At 37.2% G+C, this 19,090-nt stretch overlaps 1 protein-coding gene across 8 annotated transcripts in view; it reads right to left on the reverse strand.

The window, feature by feature from the left end:
• LOC149552326 (Pentatricopeptide repeat (PPR) superfamily protein) overlaps positions 1-19,090 on the reverse strand; it is a 156,211-nt gene that overhangs the window by 87,134 nt on the left and 49,987 nt on the right. For all 8 annotated transcript variants that reach the window (XM_089787856.1, XM_089787855.1, XM_089787854.1 and 5 more), the window contains 2 exons: positions 10,156-10,273; positions 9,835-10,041 (listed from right to left, as the gene is read on the reverse strand). In XM_089787856.1, coding sequence (XP_089643982.1) covers positions 9,835-10,041; positions 10,156-10,273 — 325 coding nt within the window. The remainder of the gene's footprint in view (positions 1-9,834; positions 10,042-10,155; positions 10,274-19,090) is intronic.

The following is a 19,090-nucleotide window of genomic DNA, read 5'->3' on the forward strand; positions in this document are numbered from 1 at the left end:
TTGGCACCATCTGTAACTCATTCTGAACAACTTGAATCTGTCGTAGTTTTTTTTTTTTTTACTGCTTCCTCTACAATCCACCACAAATCCCTCTACACATAGAAATTCTTCTCCTTCCCTACACAGATTCCATCTTGGCTCCTGCAATTTTACTGTGTTGCCGCTAAACTCAAAAGCGCCCAAACTAAATATGCCATATTTTTCCCACTCCTCACAAAACCCTGAGCTTCTCCTTCTAGCAGAACAAGCACCCTTCTTTATGTCTCTGTTTCCCTGCAGAGAAATCTGGCTGGAGGAGGGAATGGAGTCTGACGGAAATGTTTTTTACTCGCGGCCTTTCTGGTGGAGGAACTTAAAAGTTTTATGCCCGCAGACAGGCTGCCCACGAGGCTTTTATTAACCCCACGAGGCCATTCCCTTTCACGCCCGCGGACAGGCTGTTGCCCGCGGGACTTTTTCACCCGCGGACAGACTCTGCCCACGGGGCTTTTTCCGCCCGCGGACAGACTCTGCTCGCGGGGTCCTCTTTCCACCCACGGACAGACTCTGCCCACGGGACTTTTTTCACCCGCAGATAGACTCTGCCCACGGGGTCCTTTTTCTTTTCTTCTTTTTCTTTTTGTCTTTTCCTTTTTTTCTTTTTCCTTTTTTTTTTCTTTTTCTTTTTTTTTTTTTTGGCAAAAATTAAATTAAATTAAAAAACAGCACCTCAATTTTGCCTCCAAGCGTCGCCATTCTGCAATGACGACGACAAGGGAATCATCTGATCATTCTGTGACGATGACGGCATCTTCTTGGCATGGTAGGATTCGTTGACTACGTGAGGTACCTCTTGCCCGTCCAATGTTCCCAACTTTACCACTCGATTGTCGCCGACCTCCCGGATTTGATATGGTCCAAGCCATCTGGCCTTAAACTTTTCCACTTTGATTTCATTCCGACCGTCGTACGCCTTACGTCTGTTCTGTGCCACCTCCGTCGCCCACTGTGCCTGCGGTCGTCGCGCAACTGGATTATTTCCTTGCTGTCGGTGCCCTTCCACTAATTTTATGCTGTGGTGTAACCTTTTCTTTCCGCGCGGTCCATTCACCATGTACCGGACAGTGGGATCTTTCGTTTTTCTGTCTTCAGACTGTATGTTCTTCCCCTCAGCTTCAGCCATGGCAGCTTTTCCTTCTTTCGATTCCCTGCATTCCTCCGAACATTCATTTTCCTGTGTTTTGTCACGTTCATCGACCGTTAACATATTGCAACTCGAAAACAGTTCGTAGTCTTCTATCTGCCAGTGGAACAGGCCATTCACCGAGTTCAGGTCGTCGTCATTCGATCCTCCGTCAAGTCTCAATACTCCTTCGTCTGGTTCCATTCTCCTCTTTCCTTCGTCGTCACTTTCGCCGTCACTTTCTAAATCTGACGATGCTACCTCCTCACCGACCATTTGTGTATGTAGGTCAATTGTGAATCTTTTCCCTCCGCGCTCCATTGATAGGGTATTTCGTTTCCAATCATGTTTTACTTTTGCTTGCACCAACCAATCCCATCCCAAAATAGCATCATATCCTTTTCTTTTCAATGGAATGACCACAAAATCCAATAAAAATGGTTGCGTACCAATGGTTACAGGTTGCGCCCTCAAGATTCCCAACGGTTTGATTCCGTGCTGGTCCGCCATGAGCAACTGGAATGTAGGTGGCCACAACATCGGTTTCCCCAACTTCTTCCGAGTATCCTCCGGTAAGACATTCACACCGAACCCTCCGTCAACAATTGTCTTTGTCAAAACATTTCCCAAAATTCCCATCTCGACGACCGCCGGATGTCGTCCGGAGGTGAGTGCGAGCAACATCAGATCTGTTGTCATCACTTCCCTACTGTCCCTTCCTGTGTCCTCCGTTGCTTTCGAAAACGGTGTATGATTCAAAATGGCCGTTCGTAACTGGGGCATTGTGAGGTCACTTATCTTGACCGGTATCTCCGTTTGTAAGATTTGTCGTACAATGTTTTGTTCTGCGAAGTTCCTTGCCAAGGTGCCGGTGATGTCCTTCAATTGAGATGTCCCCGCCGATGATGCCTTTGCAATTTCTGCCTGCACTTCCCCCACTTTTCTTTTTTCCTCCGCTTGCCTCCATGTAATTGCTAGAACCTCCTCTACATCCGTGCCAACAGTGATCAAGTTTACTCCAGCCTTTGGACACTTGGAATCTTCGTGATCGTCGGGTTTGCACCATCTGTATAATAATTTTGGTGTGTTTGCCGCTGTACAATCCCGCAAAAAATGACCCCACAAATTACACACTCGGCATTGAATGATCGGCCGTCCGTTTGCATCATACTGAGTTTGACTTCAGCTCCCATTATTATTGTTATTGTTTGCATTGTTGTTATTTTGCCCTCTGTTATTATATCCTCCGGATGTGGCACCATCAATGTTTGCATTTCCGTTACTGCCTGACGGGGAAGCCTGCTGCGTAAGAAGCACCTGCGGAGATCCTCTTGTCTTCATGTTAAAGGGACAGTCCTTTGTCAAATGGCCCATGATCTGACAGATGTCACAAAATTGGTTCGTTGGATACGATCCTTTAGTATGACCGTTGGTCTTACACTCCGTGCACCACAGTTCACTGCCTTTTGGCTCCTTCTGCATGTTTTTAAACTCCTTCATCATGTGAACCATATCCTTCTGTAGGGCACGAACCCTCTTGCTGCTACCTTCGTCATCGCTACTATCATCTCCGGTAGGCTCGTCGTCATCAGAATCAGAGGAGCTAGTTTTCTTCTTCTTTGTCTTCTGTTCACTTTCAAGATCCAGTGCTCTGTTATACGCGTCCACATATGACGACGGTGGCACAATTTTCATTTTCCTCCGCAACTTCGATCGTAGGCCGTCCACGAACCATCTTTTCTGCAATCCGTCCGCTAGCTTGCTTTCCATTTTGTTTATTAAGTCTTTTAATCTCCTGGCATAGACGCGGACAGTTTCGTGCTTCCCCTGTTTGGTATTGAAAATCTCTGCTACGATTTCATTATCATCCCGCAAGAGTTTAAATTCTGCCAAGAACTCCTTTTTAATGTTATCCCAGGTATCCAGCTTTTGTGGATCCCTATCCGAAAACCAATCAATCGCCACACCCCGTAGGGTTGCCGGAAATTGCCTGACCCATTTGTTGGCATCTGTGATTCCTTTACCCGCCAGATTGTCTCACATGTCTTACAATGTCGGATGGAGTCGGCGGTACCATCGCCTTCAAACTTCGGCAGCTTTTCTTTGGGTCCCGCCATCACAACACTGGAGGTCTGCACTGTCACACCGGAGGTCTGCACTCCCGCACCGGCGGTTTGCACCCCCACACCGGCGGTCTGAACTCCCACACCGGCAATCTACACTCCCGCACCGGCAATCTAACTCCCACACCGGTGGTCTGCACTCCCACACCAGCGGACTGCTCTCCCACACCGGCAGACTGCACTCCCACACCGGCGGATTGCTCTCCCATACCGGAGGTGTCGACAGCTATGAACCTTGGTGAAGAAGAAGGATCTTTTGAAGTTGTTTCCCGCAGAAGTCTATCTCAGACGAAGAGGTCACTCCACGCTCGTGCTCCCTCGTCACTGCAAGCTGTGCGAGTTGATGCTCTTCCATCTGAATTTTCTTCCCTCGGCGAACACAATTTCAAGAACTCATCCCATGCTTCTTCCACCCGTTGTCGAGTCTCCTCCAACAATTCTTCTACGCTCCGGTTTCCATCGGCAATCTTCTGAAATCTCCGTCGGTGTTCGACTTGCTGTGCCAGAATTAAATTCTCTTGCGCAGTACGGGTTCCATCTTTTTCCTTGACCTTATTCCGATCTCTGTTAAGCTGATTTGGCATTAATCTTCATTCCTCCCACCTTCCAGATTCATAAGGCAATGGCGCCAAATGTTTACCGTACTGGTAAAGAAAACAACGCATACAGATAATGGAACAGAATAGCAAAATAATATTCGCAATAGTAGATGATTGATGATTTACAATGATCCCAGATGGGATATAAATACTACCGCCGAACCTTCCCGAAGGGTTTCGTCGGCCACAACATTACATCCGCTACAAACTATTTACTCGTCGGCTACAAAATACAAACACTACCGACAATCAATCCGTCAGCTACAGAAACACCGCCGGAACCATCCAGTCGGCTGACACATGTGGTGAAAACATCCAAATCAGCTTCTGGAAATTTTGTCCCATTTGCTCAGATCTTCATTCAAAATGTTTGTTTCTTGATTGAAGGAAGCAAGCATGTCATGAAGTCTTTCTTCAATAACTCTTAACACATTCAAGGACATTGAGTGCATCTTTTATTGATTGGACTCCTTTTGTGATGATTCCTTCAAACCAGGCCTTAGCTGCTTTAGCCCTCTGATTCACCTGAACTGAAAGTGATGTGGTGACTACGAGTTGTGAAGATTGTTGAGCGAATGATCTCATGAAGGCAAGCATTCTTCAACTTCACTTGAGTCTTCTTCTCCTAGAATTTGTCATTCTTCTTTGACAAGGTAGAGACTGCATCCTGGGGATCCCGTTGAAACCACAATCGTGATTGTTTTCCAAGTTCAATTTTAGTGAATTTGTAATCAGTGCGATTAAGCTCTTTCGATGGCTTATCCATAAGAGGTTCTGCAATCTCAATGTATTTAGTTTTCTCAGAATCAACTAGAATTCTTGAGACAACTTTCACCTTTTGCATGGGAAGCTTATACTTGTTCTTCTTTGAAAGAAGATCATCTGGGGTTAGCTCGATCTTTCTCCTCTTTATGGTAATGTTTCCTAAGGCGAGCAAGCTGAAAATTTCATCCGTTAAAATTGGTATAGTGGCTATGGCAGACATTGCTCCTGATTGTATCCATACAAAAGGCACTTGCATCCTTGAGGGAAGATCTCAAACTTTTCTCTAAACACAAACCAAAAAAAACAATGAAGCACATACAAAAACTAAAAGACTAAAAGTAAAACATACCTCTTGCCTTGACTCAAACTGTGATAAACTCCAAAACTTCACTTTGAAGGCAATTTCATTTTTGAAATGGGAGGCCTTTTGCATTTGCAAAAATTGAAAGTTTCAAACATATTTAATAACTTGAAGCAAAAAAATAGGGCTGTATTTGAACAAATGAATGATAAAGAGCCAAAGAATGCAACAAATTCGCAAAGTAATCAAGAAATGCAAGCAAAACCGGATTCTTCTACTTGCTTGGAGAGCAAGGAGAAAAATTTGGAAGAAGAAGTTGGAATTAACTTGTTCTTTGCAAAATTGGGTTTATGAGATGTGTTTGCATGTAATGACCAAAAGCCTTTGAAAGCTTCAAACCGTAGCTTCAAATCATGGTTTGGAGATGCCAACGCACGTGCAAGATGTTGCGATTGTTGTTGAAAATGTCTTCCTAACTGTAGATCACACTTCTTGCAGTGATTTACATGTTTGTAATATTCCTTCTAAATGCAAATCATCGTCTACAAGCTATATTACATCTGCATGAAATGGTGAAAAGACTTGTTGCAAATGCCTTTCCTTTCAAGCTGCTTCGCAAAACGCCATTTGGATGTCCTATAACATGGACGTTTTATCCCTTGGAATGCACAAACGTGGTTTGAAAAGCCCCTTACATGTAATGCCTCTCACATGAAATGGTACTATCGTGGTTCAAAGGCCTTATTACATATAATGTCTTTGCCTTGAAGACCCAAATCACGGTTAGTGAGCCCAAACGCTTGCTATAAATGTGCAATGCAAACACATTTAAGCCAAAATCGAGCTTACGACAGTGGATTACATGTAACTTTTTTGTCTTTAAGACCAAAATCAGGTTCAGTGAGTTGGATTGCAAACTCAAAATATGCATTCTTAATGCATAAGTCCCAACATCTGTCCTACAAGACTAAAATCGGGGTTTGAATGCCTTTTTACATGTAGCATTTTTCCTTTAAGACCAACAGCAGGTTCTCCAAATTCAAACGCATGTTTTAAATATGCAATGAAGATGCATGTAACTCACTTAGTGACCAAGATAGGGGTTATTGGAGGAGATTGCATGTAGCAGTTTTACCTTGGAATAGAAAAATGTGGTTTAAAAGAACTTTTACATGCAATGCATTTGCATGCATTTGGACACCCAAACGAAAATTGGGGTCACAAGGAGTTATTGCATGTTTTCCATGACTCACATCCACATCTAAACTTGTCCTTTGGCAAGTCGGGTTTAGGAGAAGGCCTTACATATTTGTATTTTACATGTAAAGACCAATATCGGGTTTGAGAATTCATTTACATCTTTTAAAATGCAAGTGAAACCACCCAAGTAATTGTTTTGATGACAAAAAAGTGGGTTTGCAAGCCAAGAACAAGGTTTAGAGGAGCATTTACATGTTTTTCATTCAAAAATAACATGTATGACTTGCATGACTTAAAACTTTATATTTAGCACATGTCTATTTGATTTTCTTAAGCAAATCTCACTTCAAGGGATTAAATACATATTTAAACTATATAGTTTACATATTATGTGTAAATATGCTCAGAAAGTGATATTTCATTTAAATGTTTTAAATTAAAACATTAACGAAAATGTCAACATCAAATTAGACTATAAAGTGATAAAGTCACTTATGTGATAAATTAAAAACTAACTCAACATCAAAATATAACATAAAGTGCACTATAATGACTTAAATCACTTAAGTGATAAATTAAAGGTCATAAAGTAACTTTAAAACATAACATAAAGCCATTTTAAGTTATATTTCTCAAAAAGTGCAACTCAAAATTAAAATACAATGTCATTATTTTAAATATGCAATTGAAGTTGCAAACCCCACTTTTTGGGCACTTAATCCTTAATATCTTTTGACTAACAACTCCGATTAAGCCCAAAGATATCTCGAATCGAAGGTATGATTGACAGCAAGAGATTAAAGGAAACAAAAAGATTTTTTTTTAAAAGTTCAAAACAAACACTTACAAACACAAAAGGGACTTTGAAGGTCTCAAGAATCAAGTCTAGGCTAACAAACTGAAAAAACAAAAAAGACTATATGAGAACCTTCAATAAAACACTTCATTGTATCGATTGGTGATACTCGTTTGATCAATTTTTGCTTAATCAAATAATGAGTGATCTTAGAGAAATGTGAAACTCAATTGCAAATGTTTTGTACTGTTACCTCCATTTTGTGATGACAAGATGGAGGACAACAAAACCCACAATCAATATCCAAAAAATGTTGTCACACAACACTTTGAATCAACACAAAGTTTGAAAAAAAGTTGTCTCTTTAACTAAAAGCACTTCAATTTACTACCAAGTTTTAGAGTGCATATACAAATTGGCTGAGTTTTCTTACATTGCCAAAGATGATTTTATAATGAAACCAACTCCTTCAAGTGAGGAGTTGGGAGAAAAAGGAGGGAGAATCCTAAGAACCTTGACTTATTGTATATCAAACTTTGACTTATTCAAATTAAATGTCCTCATGTTATTGACTCACAATTCAATTACATGCAGTAGCTCCACATGTGACAGTTCACCTACAATTACAACTTGCTCTTCAATTACATGTAATTTGACAAAAATAATTACAAAATGAATGAAAAATAGACTGACAAGACATGACTCCTATTACATCATCCTTTGTCATATTCTTAATGCTGCTACAGGATGCTCCATAATTGATGTGCTCGAGTTTGGTGAAAACATCTTGAGTTGGAACAAGAACTTGCACCTTAACAATTCCGCATCATAATGGCCATTACTATAAAAGCATCTTTGCATGACCATTTCAGCTTTGAAAGCATTCTATGTTCTCAATCATTCCATCATTTTTCCATCTGCTTGTATGGCCCCATCATGTGATTGTTCTTGCTTTGTATTTTTCTGCAACCTTGGAATCTATAATCAGGATATAGAAACCTGATTACATGTATTTAGGGAAAGAGCTTTAATTTGCATTCAGATTTTAAAATACAGACTGAAAGTAAGAGAAAATATTTAGTTTTGCTTGAGGAATGAACTTGCTATTGTGATTTAAAATCTAAATTGCAAGTTAGAAATAACATATTCATTTAGGAATTTCCTTCACAAATGGAAAGATCTTTTTGCACATTAAGTAACCAGAGGGAAGTAATTGCACTTGTAATCAGGTCACCGATCCTTGATTGCACTTGTGTTTGGAATTTTCAAAAGGGTAAGCTTGGGTTTTATTGGGGCTTTTAGATGTGATTGTGCATTTAACTGCAACAAAACATGCAATTGGTGTAAAAAATCTCGATTCACAAAAATGGAAAATTTGAAACAAACTTATGTCAGGGATTTTAGGTAATTGCATTCTTTGTTACATGTAATAACTTTACATGTAGTGGGTACTTCAAATCCCAATTATAACAGAGTTCATGGTGGCTATCAAAACATGTCAATTTTTACAATGTATATGCATGCATGTAAATGTAGAGCTATGGCTGCAAATGTATGAAGTTCTAGTTTTCTGAACTGCATTCTTCAATACATGAGATAGTGATCACGTTTTCATTACACAATATAAACAAAGAGACCATCAAAAATACTTTCAAAATGCACAAAAATGGAGCCATAAATTTTGGTTTTCAATAAAATGATCCACAGAAACCGTAGCCGTGGAACAGGATGGAGAAAATAGGAAAAACGTCCATGATTTGCACAATAATAACCAGGTTTTTAAGTAAAATGACCACTAAAAACCCTAGGCACAAGCAACTATGAAAGAAAATCAAGAAATTACCTCTTTGAAAATGCAGATATAACATGTTTTTATTAAAAACAACTACAGAATGTATGCACATGCCTGGAAATTTTGATTTTGAGTTGCAAAGAACAGATAGAACTGTGAATCCGAACTTCAAATCCCAAAACACAGGCTATTATAAGACTTTCAAGAGTCCTAAGTCAAAAACAAATGAATATCTTCATTCACTAATGGCATCATCCTGTTCTTTCAGTATTTTTAGGGCTCAGCAATTCTATTCAACTCCACCTTCACCTCCGTATTTGGTGTCTTCGTGATACTAGAGTCTAAGCACAACATTTTTACAACAATTGGTGTCTTTTACTGTGAACAGGGAGTCTAACGTTCAAGTTTTAATTGAACACAGCACTTGAAGATAGACTCACAGTTTCAATGCCATAATTATTGTACAACAAGTGATCAGAGTTTCTTGGCCCAACCACATATTACATAACATATATAAAATATGTTGCAGCGCTTACATAAAAGCCCGACTTTATCATATTTCAGGGATTTCAAATTGCTTTACACAATAAAATACATGTTATATAAGGTGTAATTGAAGTCAAAATGTCCACCAAAAGAAAAACACAGCCTCACTTAGCATGTTGGACCTTTTCAAATATTATGCATCACACACTACACATGTAATATGTAGCATAGAGATAAAGTCTGACTTTCGCATGTCATCTGGGACATTTTGTCTTTGGAGTCTAAAAATAATACATTAAGCAAACCATTATATACAAATAATCAGGCAATGATAAGTCTTTACTGAAAATCTCATTGCACTTTCAAATATTAACAATACATAATATTTTTATTTATACATAACATATAATATAATATATTACATCAAATACATCATTTTTTATTTTCTATAACTCTAATCAGAATAAAAGCAGATGCACCACAGAGAAAAGCTTCAAGCAAAACTGTCTGGGATTATTTGTCCATTTCAGCAAGGGTTTCTTTAAACAGTAGGCAAGTTTAAAGTAGAAAATTTACAGATCATTTTTCCATATCAGCAAGGGTGACATACCTCTTTACTTCCCAGATCAGCACAAGCGTGTAGAGCAGTATGATAAACAGTTAATTGCCTGTTAACAAAGCTACGCCGGTGTATGAATTCAGCGGTAGGAATATTGTATAGTTCTTCCTCGCTTACACTAAGCATTCCAGAATCTCCAGTTCCACTTGAAGCTTCTACAGATGACCAACCTTTTGACTGCTTGACTAATTCAATAATCTTTAATATGCAAAGATAAAACATAAAAAATCAGGAAATTAACAAAAGTTTGTTAGATGAGAAGAGAAAAAACCAAAATAACCTTCACTCTGAAATCCTCAGAAGAGGTACAACCTTGGAGGTAGTCTCTTCTGTTACAGGTTGTCTGTTCTTAAATGCGGTAATAAGGCCAGCATAGCAGAAACTATTCAAACCGAGGCCTGCAGCAGTCATATCACGCACAATTGCATATCTGTACCAGAATTAGAAGACAAATCAGTCTACCTTGCATTGCTTAAATTGGCTGTATGACCTTTTTTTCCCATTTTATGAGTCATATCCTTTTATTTGTGTTATTTCACCCCATTCAGGTGAGTCAGAACTCACACAGGTAAAAATAAAAAGCTTTAGACAGACATCATAAGAAAAGCCAATGGCCCATGGCATTCCAACAAGTGACTTCCAGACCACAAAGATGCTAACTAATGCTTAAAAATATATAAAGATAGCCCAACAATTTAGCAAAAGATAAAATGCGGTTATTACATAGTCTACCCAAGCTAAATAATTAAAAAACAATCTAAATACATTTTAAAAGGTAGCTTGTACAAGGAACTGGAGCTCATATGTTTATATTCTTGTACAAATTATCAGGCAATGCCATCAGGCAACAGCAATTATCGACACTCGAAGCAAGTATGGATGAAAATATTAAATAAGCTAAGTTACCAGTTCGAGTTCAGGTTCAAGTTCAAGTTCTAGTTCGATGAACTAGTTTGCTGATACGACAAAATTTTGAAATGTGGTTTGGGTTTGTTTGCGTTCATTCGAACAAAAACATGTAAAAATTACACACATATACATATGTACGCAGCCAAGAAGAATGAATTAAGATTAGAATGCCACATACTATCATAATAACAACAAAAACACTATAAACTTGTAATCATAACATCATATCCATTATCAACACCAAAATATTAATAAAAATATGGAGTCCAAGTATAATTGTTTTAACTTTCAACAATTAGAACTTTATACTAAGTTTTAATCATCTAATGGATTATCTAAATCTTCATCTTCTTCTTCTCATCATCAAAGGCATTAGTTGATAAAAAAATAGTACCAATGTCAATGGGATCAGCTGCACTAATGACTTTCTGCTTCCTATGTTGTCGAATCCTTATTACTTTTTCATTGTATAGAAAGCATGTTAGTTTGTAATTAGCATCCTAGTTGAAAAATGTTATATAAGTAGCTTGCAACTCCCTTAACCCATTGAAGATGTTGTTTAAAGTTTAAAATAACATTTACAAAGATACAAAGCTTCCAATTAATTGGACAGGGGTCATTATCAGCAATAGGATATAAAAAATTCACTAGAAGATATATTGAGTGCTAGTTTAATTTGATGTAAAATATCTAAACTTAAGCTAGTTTTGTTTTGAAATGTTAAAGATCTTTACTCAAATTCTGTAATAATCATTTTCTGCATTAAATTATAGAATGTATCTCAGTGGAACTATACTTTGTTCACACTTGGTCTACCAAGGTCTGCCCTGGTTTGACCATGGTTCTACCTCGGTTCGGTTTGGCGAAACCAGCTTGCCTGGGTTCGAATCCAAGTGGAACCTAAAAGGGAACCAGGACCAGAGCCAAGGACTGGTACGAAATTCACCTGGTTCGGAGGGCTCGGGGTAGAATTGGGTAATTAAGAAAATAAGCAGTCAGATCTTTCACATCAAGTCACAAAGAGGACTCCACAAGCACATTTTCCAGAATAAATGGATAAGCAATTATGGACCCGCTAGACTTACATAAGCACGGTAAGTCAATGGCTTGAACCCAAAAGAATCTGAAATAGCTTTTTGCTCTTATCTAGGCAGGAATAACAACCAATGGATTGAACCCACAAATTTAAAATCCCTTATCCTCACCTCTCATTTTAATGGTTTTACAAGTAGTGAACCTTTGTATGCAAAGATTTAAGACATACTTCTGGTTTCAATCACATAAAGTAGGATAATGATGGAATTAGAGCAAATAAGAAAAGGCATTATTGTCCACAATTTTGTATTTGCAAAATTGAGGCAATGCTACAAAAAAATTTGTAGTTTAGATTCTCTAAGGTGATTTCTAAGTTGGTTTGGTTTGTATTTTGTTTTGTTTTTGTCCCAAGATTCTTGCATTTTGAATTCCACTCATTTCTAGCTATCTTAGGCTTCTACCAAAGTTGTATTTCAAGAGTTATTAAGGAATTAAGTATACAGCAGGTGGGCTTTTTAAGCCTAACTGATTGTCTTCATTCCTTATTTAAAATCTTGCATAAGTGGGTTTTATGTCAGCCATTACATGACATCTTGGGTATAATTTACTTACAATCAGGAATTGAAACTCCACCATGCATATTTGAAAGGTAATATGTGAACTTTGATTGAAGTTTGTAATGTGTATTGGGGTTTTTAAGTCTCATTACAAGTTTTCTCTTTAAAAAGTTAAAATGCTTATAATTGAACATAAGAAACCTTATATTTTGGTGGGCTTTTTAAGATTTCTTACAAAATATTATGTTTAGATACGTGTGTGTGTATGTGTGTATGAAAATTGATTCCTATGTAATAAAAAATACATCATTAGTTACAATTAAATGAGACTGGCAATTTTTGCTAATATTAAATATACATGCTATTTTTATGCTTAAAATGACATGTGATATCTCGTCAAAAGGCTGTTATTGCCTTTAGCAGGTAAGTGGAGATTTTGATTTGCAAAACATATTCAAAAATCCGTCCAAGAAAATGCATTCTTTTCAAAGCATGTTGACATCATTTTTTAAAGAACTTACATATGTTTTTATGACTTGCGAAAGCTAAAAAAAGCCCATTTTGAGCTTTATTACTAAATGGATGTTTTTCAAATGTTTAACACATATCAAAGCCCATCACATAACTTATAAATTGGCAAGTTAAAACTAAGTGAAAGAACATCGCATGATATTTTAAGGCATGTTAATAAGCCTCTAAGCCTATCACTAATGAAAAAGGACAGTGTTGGGTGGATATTTTGAAACTGATGGTTTGTTCAAATCTAGTCGCAAAATAGGTAGACCAGCAACAACGTATGAGGCCAAGTATCTCCAACATTAAAGGGAGGGCTCCCCCTTCTCACCATTCCTTGGATCAACTCAAGGTAAGAAAGAAGTTGAGAGATTTTGTAAAGGGTGTTACCAATATTCTTTCCTATTATCTTTCATGAAAGAATCCACTTACCCGCGGAGTGAGTAGTGGGCAAGATTAAATCTCTAAACTACACTTCTATATAATAGTTGGAATGGTGATACTGATAAACTACTTTTAATCCATTCTCTAAAAAAACCTCTACCATTGGGGCACAAAGACTTCTTGAAGTAGGGAAATTCTAACTATTTTTCGTGAATTTAAGATAGTAACACAAGCTAAAGTCAAAGCTTCTAGTCTATATATTACCACAACCGCTCCCAGTCAAAGCTTCGGCTTTGATTGCTTCTTAATTCACTATGATATATGATTAACCACACAATAATAACATGAATCAAAGACAATAGGAACAAATTACAATCAAAGCTTTTAATTTGTGTTATCACAATTGCTTCTAGTCAAAGCTTTGTCTCCAATTGCTTCCTTTATTCACTTTTCTCCCAAATTGGTGCTACACAATCGAAGTTATTCTTCCACAAGTTTGGTAGAGTTTTCTTGCATACAACAAAAGATAATTTTTACAATGAGAGGGTGCTCCGTTATATAGGCAAAGGAGTTGAGAAAAAAGAGAAAAAATTGGGAGCAACTCAACCAACTTTGACCCAGTGTAACTAACAAGAGAAATTATCGGATTACATGTCATAAGGACATGCAAATCGTATTATGTAATTACACAATTTCATGCAATACATCCTCTTCAACTACAAACTTTAAAAAAGAGAAGAAAGAAGAAGGAAAAAAAGTGAAACAATCCTAAAAATTGTAAGTAAGTGCCTTGAGCTTGATGATGACATCTCACACTATAGGAAGATCTCAGATTTCCATTCTCTTTGATATAGCTTCTACTTTCACTGCGTCTATTCATTGTGCGAGAACCAAAATCTTCAAAATCTAAATCAGCATTAACTCTGATTGTATCTTCTGAAGTCACCTTGGCTATTGCAATCAACTTGTCGTGCTCAATAAGAACTTGATATCCCATTTGTTCCAAGTCACACGTAACCTCAATTTTAATTGACTAACAATCTTCTAAGGTTGTTTGCAACTTTGTTACAAGTTTGCTCAGCATCTCTTCCTTATAACCCATGAGTGCATGACACCTATAGAACATTTCACAAGATGGGACAACATCACATGCAACCAGCCCATCCAAATCAGAGTTGGCGATTTCATCCCAATCACACAGAATTTTCTTCAAGATGTTAGCTTCCTGAATCAAAGATACAATCAGATCATGCAACATCTCTTCAATACTTCTGGTACGTTCAAGGATTATGACCGCATATGTGATGGCCTAAACTCCTTTAGAGACAACTTCTCCAAACCAAGTTTTTGTTGCTTCCACGATCCACTTCTCTTGAGGTGTTTGAGATGTAGTGATTGCATGTTGCGAAGATTGTTGTTGAATAACCTCATTTAAGCGAGCAACCTCTTGCTTGAGCTGATTTGTTTCTCCCACAACTAGTGATTTCTCTTTGATACATTGGCAAGTGCATCATGAGCATCTTTTAGACAACCAAACTGTAATTGGCAATTGCTTGCCAAATTTGATTTTGGTGAAATTTTAATCCGAACAGTTAAGCTCTTCAACTAGTTTGTCTACCAATGGTTCAACAACTTCTACAAACTTAGTCTTATAGAAATCAACTATGATCCTTGAAACAATATTATCTTCCAAAGATTTAAACTTGGTTTTCTTAATAGCAAGATTATCTGGGGGCAGCACAACCTTCCTTCTCTTCATAGTGATCTTGCTTGGATGAAGTATGGACCTTTGCTGGATTCAAGTATGCCACGTGACTTTTCCAAATTCTTTGAACAATTTTTTCATGATGAGCACATGAGCATTTTTAATGTGATTTGAAATAAATTGTTCTATGGAGCTATAAACGTGTAATTTAACATTGAACATATTAGTCAGATTTAAAATAAAATGTTTGGATTTTCAATGCTTACAAGATTTTTGTATTTCATTTTCTGATGCAAATTTTAATCCATGAAAACTGCTCGCACTCATTTAACTAATCATCATAAAAGTTAAATGCTCAACTGCTGAAAGCTTTCTCGGAATGAAAAAAAATGCAGTTAGTAGAAATGGTCGAGGAGTAGATAGGAATTGGGGCAAGTGCATAATATATTCAATTAATTCCACAACTATACTTTTGTACAGCATTAAGTCATCATCTCACATCAAACCAGAATTTCAATTGAGCACACCATTATTATCAAAATTCAACTCGACGTGACGGTGCGAATGACGAAATCTCTGCACTTTGCTGAATTAGTATGCTGATTAGACAATAAAGATGGGAAGATGTAAAGCTGAAAACATTTACAATTAAAATTTAAAAACATGTTAAATATTGAAATGTACTTATAGTTTTCAATTATGTCAGTATAATATATTGATATAGTGGTAAAAGAAAATTGAGTAATTTATCTTTTATATAAATTATTTATAAATTCAGATATCTGTATTCTGTAAATTTATACTTCAAATTATAAATATGTGTTTCATAAATTAGTAATATTATAATTAATAGTTTAATTAAAATTTTAAAAAATATATTGATTTTTTTATTATAAATTATGTTAAATTTAATGTGCATGGAATATTATTATAAATATATTTTAAACTATAATTAAACATTAAAATGTATAATTATTTATGGATTACATTTTATAATTTATAAGTTGTTTTATTTCATAATTTTGATATTTTGCATTTTCATTTTCTTTATCTTTGTCCATATTTATAATAAATTATATATAGCTATTTATGCATTTTGTGCCATGACTCACTAATAATATTAGGTTAAAATTTAAACCTATAAACAAATGTTGGATAAGCTCAAAGTGGTGGATAAGCTCAAATAGAAATACTTGAATACTGACATAGTAAGCTAATTACTTGATCACATCCTAAAGACACAAGCATTTACTCTAGCTCAATAATTGTGCACTATTGGTACAGAATGAAATTGGAACACAAGAATTCGCTAGGCTTTTATCTATAAATAAATTCAAGTGTCCTTGCTTACATAAACATTGATAACTCATAAAAAAGCAAAATTTTAAGATGAATTTAAGTATTTTAAATAAATAACATATTTATTTATTTTCAAAGCTAGAAATAGCTAAAATCTTAAAAAGAAAATATAATATCCTCAATTTGCAATGACAATAAACTTCCATCTTTTTCCCTTTTTACTAAACAATCTAATAATTTTTCTCCTTATTCTTTTCACAATAGGCAGCAACTCATGCTCGAACATAGCTCTTTATTAATAAAGGGGCCCAATTTTTATTAATTATTCGTAGGTGTTTTCCGTGTTGGCATTCTTTTGTAAACCCTTGGGAGTTTCCTTCGAAGATGTATTTATGTGCGGCATGTAGGAAGTTGTATGTGTGATTTGGATTATTTCTTTGTACTACGAATTCCAGTTGGAGTTCAGTATTATTTGTCATTTTGGAAGTGGAAGATCTTCCCTCCTTGGCTACTCTAATTTTGGTGGGATTCAACCCTCACTCTATTCCGCCTTTGTATTATTTTGCTTCAGATCTGGCACATCTGGAGCGCCATCTTTGTCTACAAATATAATTGTGAATATCTATGTTATACCTTGCGCAATTGGTGTTCTAATATCATCTAATCTGGCACACAACATTGCAATTTTCTCATTCATAAATAGCACTAATTGCACGACATACAAATCTGTAAACTTTTCGAAGAGCTGATTCAAACCAACTATAAACACGATGAGTTCTACTTGCACTGTATCCCCTTCAAGACGAATTCTCCTTCAGGACGAGTTATCCTTCGGGTCGAGTTTCCCTTCGGATCGAGATTACTCTTCGGATCGATTTCTCCTTCGGATTGAGATCCCCTTGTTTCCATTCGGATCGAGATTCCTCTTCGGATCGATTTCTCCTTTGGGTTGAGATCCCCTTGTTTCCCTTCGGATCGAGATTCCCTTCAAACTAGATTCCCTTCAGATCAAGATTCCCCTCAGATCGAGTTCCCCTTCGGATCAAATTCCCCTTTGGATCGAATTCTCCTTCAAGTTGAGTTCTCCTTCCGGTCGAGTTTCCCTTCGGATCGAAATCTTCTACTAATCGAATTCTCCTTCAAGTTGAGATACTCTTCGAACCAAGTTTCCCTTCGAACCGACATTCCCTTCAGACCAAATTTCCATCAAATAAAATTCCCTTCAGATCAAGTCCTCCTTTGGACCAAGTTCTCCTTCGGATTGAGTTTCCCTTCGGATCAAGATTTCCTTCGGACCAAGTTTCCCTTCAGATCAAGATTCCCCTTCGGATCAACATCCCCTTTGAACGAAGATTGCCTTTGGACAGACATCTACAACCAAGATCATCTTGGGAACATTATATTGTAGACCTCTGTACACTCTGATTTTGGCATCTTTTCAAACATATACACACTACTATAACTTAGGCCAATTCAAGGTATGATCAATTGCCTCTAGAAAACGCCTTTGAAATGCCTACCTTAGAGTGTTAAACTACAAATATATGAAAAAAATCATATTGTTCCCCAAATTATGCAAATTCCAAATTGTGGACAACACTCTCCACCTGTAGTCTATTAAGATGTGGTTGCAAATAATATCAGAAAAAAGTTTTAAACTAACTCTCCAAACATGGCCACAAACTGAAGAAAAATATTATTCAATGCCTAGCACAAACCTCATCAATCTTCAAACATTATGTGCATGAATGAGCCTTGTATGAATCCACTTGATCAGCTAGGTGGGGCTTTGCCTACAAAACTAATTGCCAAAAGGGATTCTATCTTTGGATCTTGTATGAATCCACTTGATCAGTTAGGTGGATCTTTGCCCACAAAACTAATTGGCAAAAGGCATTGGAGAAGTGTTTGGGTTTCTCCTCTCCCACAAGCATCCACCCTCCCACGACCATGTTGCTTCTACCTTGCAATGGCGATGACTAACCATCGTCATCATTCATCTTCCTATTACCGCACATCTTGGTTGTTGTTCATGGTTGTGTTCATCTACATTGTGTGTTGTGCTTTGGTCCTTTTGTTGTATCCTATGTTTGTTGATTTTGGTTTTGTTCTCGCTTATCTCCTGTTGTCGAGCTTTCATGCTCTCGTGCTTCCATTCCTCAACTGGCACTCATTCGTATTATTCAACTGTTGCCTATTTCTTTTGTGCCTTTTCATCTTTGCTTTTCTGAACATTTGCTTTCTACGATGAACTACATCTAAATTGCTTCCTTACTTCTGTTCTTTGTGTGTGGTCCCAAGCCTGTGTGCTTTTGGGTTGCTCCATTGAGCGGCTTGGGCGTGTTTGTTTGTCAGGTGTCAAATTTACCTTGTCACCCACACTTTTCTATGCTTGGTTGCAAGGATTTGAGTTCTTCTCATTGTTGTTGTGGTTGTCATCTAGGTCTTTTAGTGTGCTTTTGTTGGTGGTTGTTTGGTGATCATCAGGGGTTCTTTTTGTTGAGTGCTACATCTCTTCTATCGAGCTCCCACTGTTCCTATGCAATCCACCAGGACTACTACAACTGTGTGTCTTGATTTGTTCCTAGACATTTTGCCATATTCATGTGGATTTGTATTGGGTGGAGAGATTCTTTTGCCAATGCCATCTTCATTGTAGTCTGTTATTTTTCATTTGCCACTTTGTCTTATGCTATCCACAATACAGAGGGGGATCCCTATGGGGGTATACAATGATGGTATTAGCAGGTGCTCAGGTATGGGTGACATCATCATTTTTGGGGACTTCAATAATTGCACCAAAGACCTTCAAACCCCCCTCCATGACCATGTGACGGATTTTGTT

This window comes from Cupressus sempervirens, chromosome 6, assembly GCF_028749045.1.
Source record: "Cupressus sempervirens isolate cs-2001-9-10 chromosome 6, ASM2874904v1, whole genome shotgun sequence".
Lineage (NCBI taxonomy): Eukaryota > Viridiplantae > Streptophyta > Pinopsida > Cupressales > Cupressaceae > Cupressus > Cupressus sempervirens.